General features: G+C 36.0%; 1 protein-coding gene across 1 annotated transcript in view; it reads left to right on the top strand.

Annotated features, from left to right (window-relative positions):
* The window catches only part of NDUFB1 (NADH dehydrogenase (ubiquinone) 1 beta subcomplex, 1, 7kDa), a 1,401-nt gene extending 1,237 nt beyond the window's left edge, over positions 1 to 164 (top strand). Inside the window, exon 2 of the mRNA XM_010134681.1 lies at positions 128 to 164. Within this exon, the coding sequence (XP_010132983.1) occupies positions 128 to 164 (37 nt within the window). The remainder of the gene's footprint in view (positions 1 to 127) is intronic.
* Positions 165 to 461: the final 297 nt, after the last annotated feature.

The following is a 461-nucleotide window of genomic DNA, read 5'->3' on the forward strand; positions in this document are numbered from 1 at the left end:
AAAGATTTTTAACTGACAACGATTGCAAAGAAAGATATATTTATACATAACTCTCGCAATGTAGGTATTAATGTAATTATTAGTAATCTATAGAAATTATCCTGTTCTTTTTTTTCTTTCCACACAGAGAGTTGAAACCTGGTGAAGAAGTTACATGGAAATAAAGGCTACTAATGAGATGGAAAATATTTTGATGTGGTGGATGGTCTTATGTCATGCGCTGAAAGGATACCATCACGGCCTTTTGTCTTGGGAGAGTGTGTAAAGCTGCTGAAGATGACACCTGTAATTCACCTGTGCTAGTTTAAATTAGAATCTTGGTTTTTTTGGAAGGTGATTTAATTCCATGACTCATGTGTCCAGGAATTCTATTATTCCCTAAGTGTTGAGAAACTTTTCTCCCCGAAGTCCTGCTCTGGAGGGGGGAAGAAGAATTGCGTAATAAAGAAAAAACTATGCAC

The sequence above is a fragment of the Buceros rhinoceros genome, unplaced genomic scaffold (assembly GCF_000710305.1).
Source record: "Buceros rhinoceros silvestris isolate BGI_N320 unplaced genomic scaffold, ASM71030v1 scaffold20334, whole genome shotgun sequence".
In the NCBI taxonomy this organism is placed as follows: domain Eukaryota; kingdom Metazoa; phylum Chordata; class Aves; order Bucerotiformes; family Bucerotidae; genus Buceros; species Buceros rhinoceros.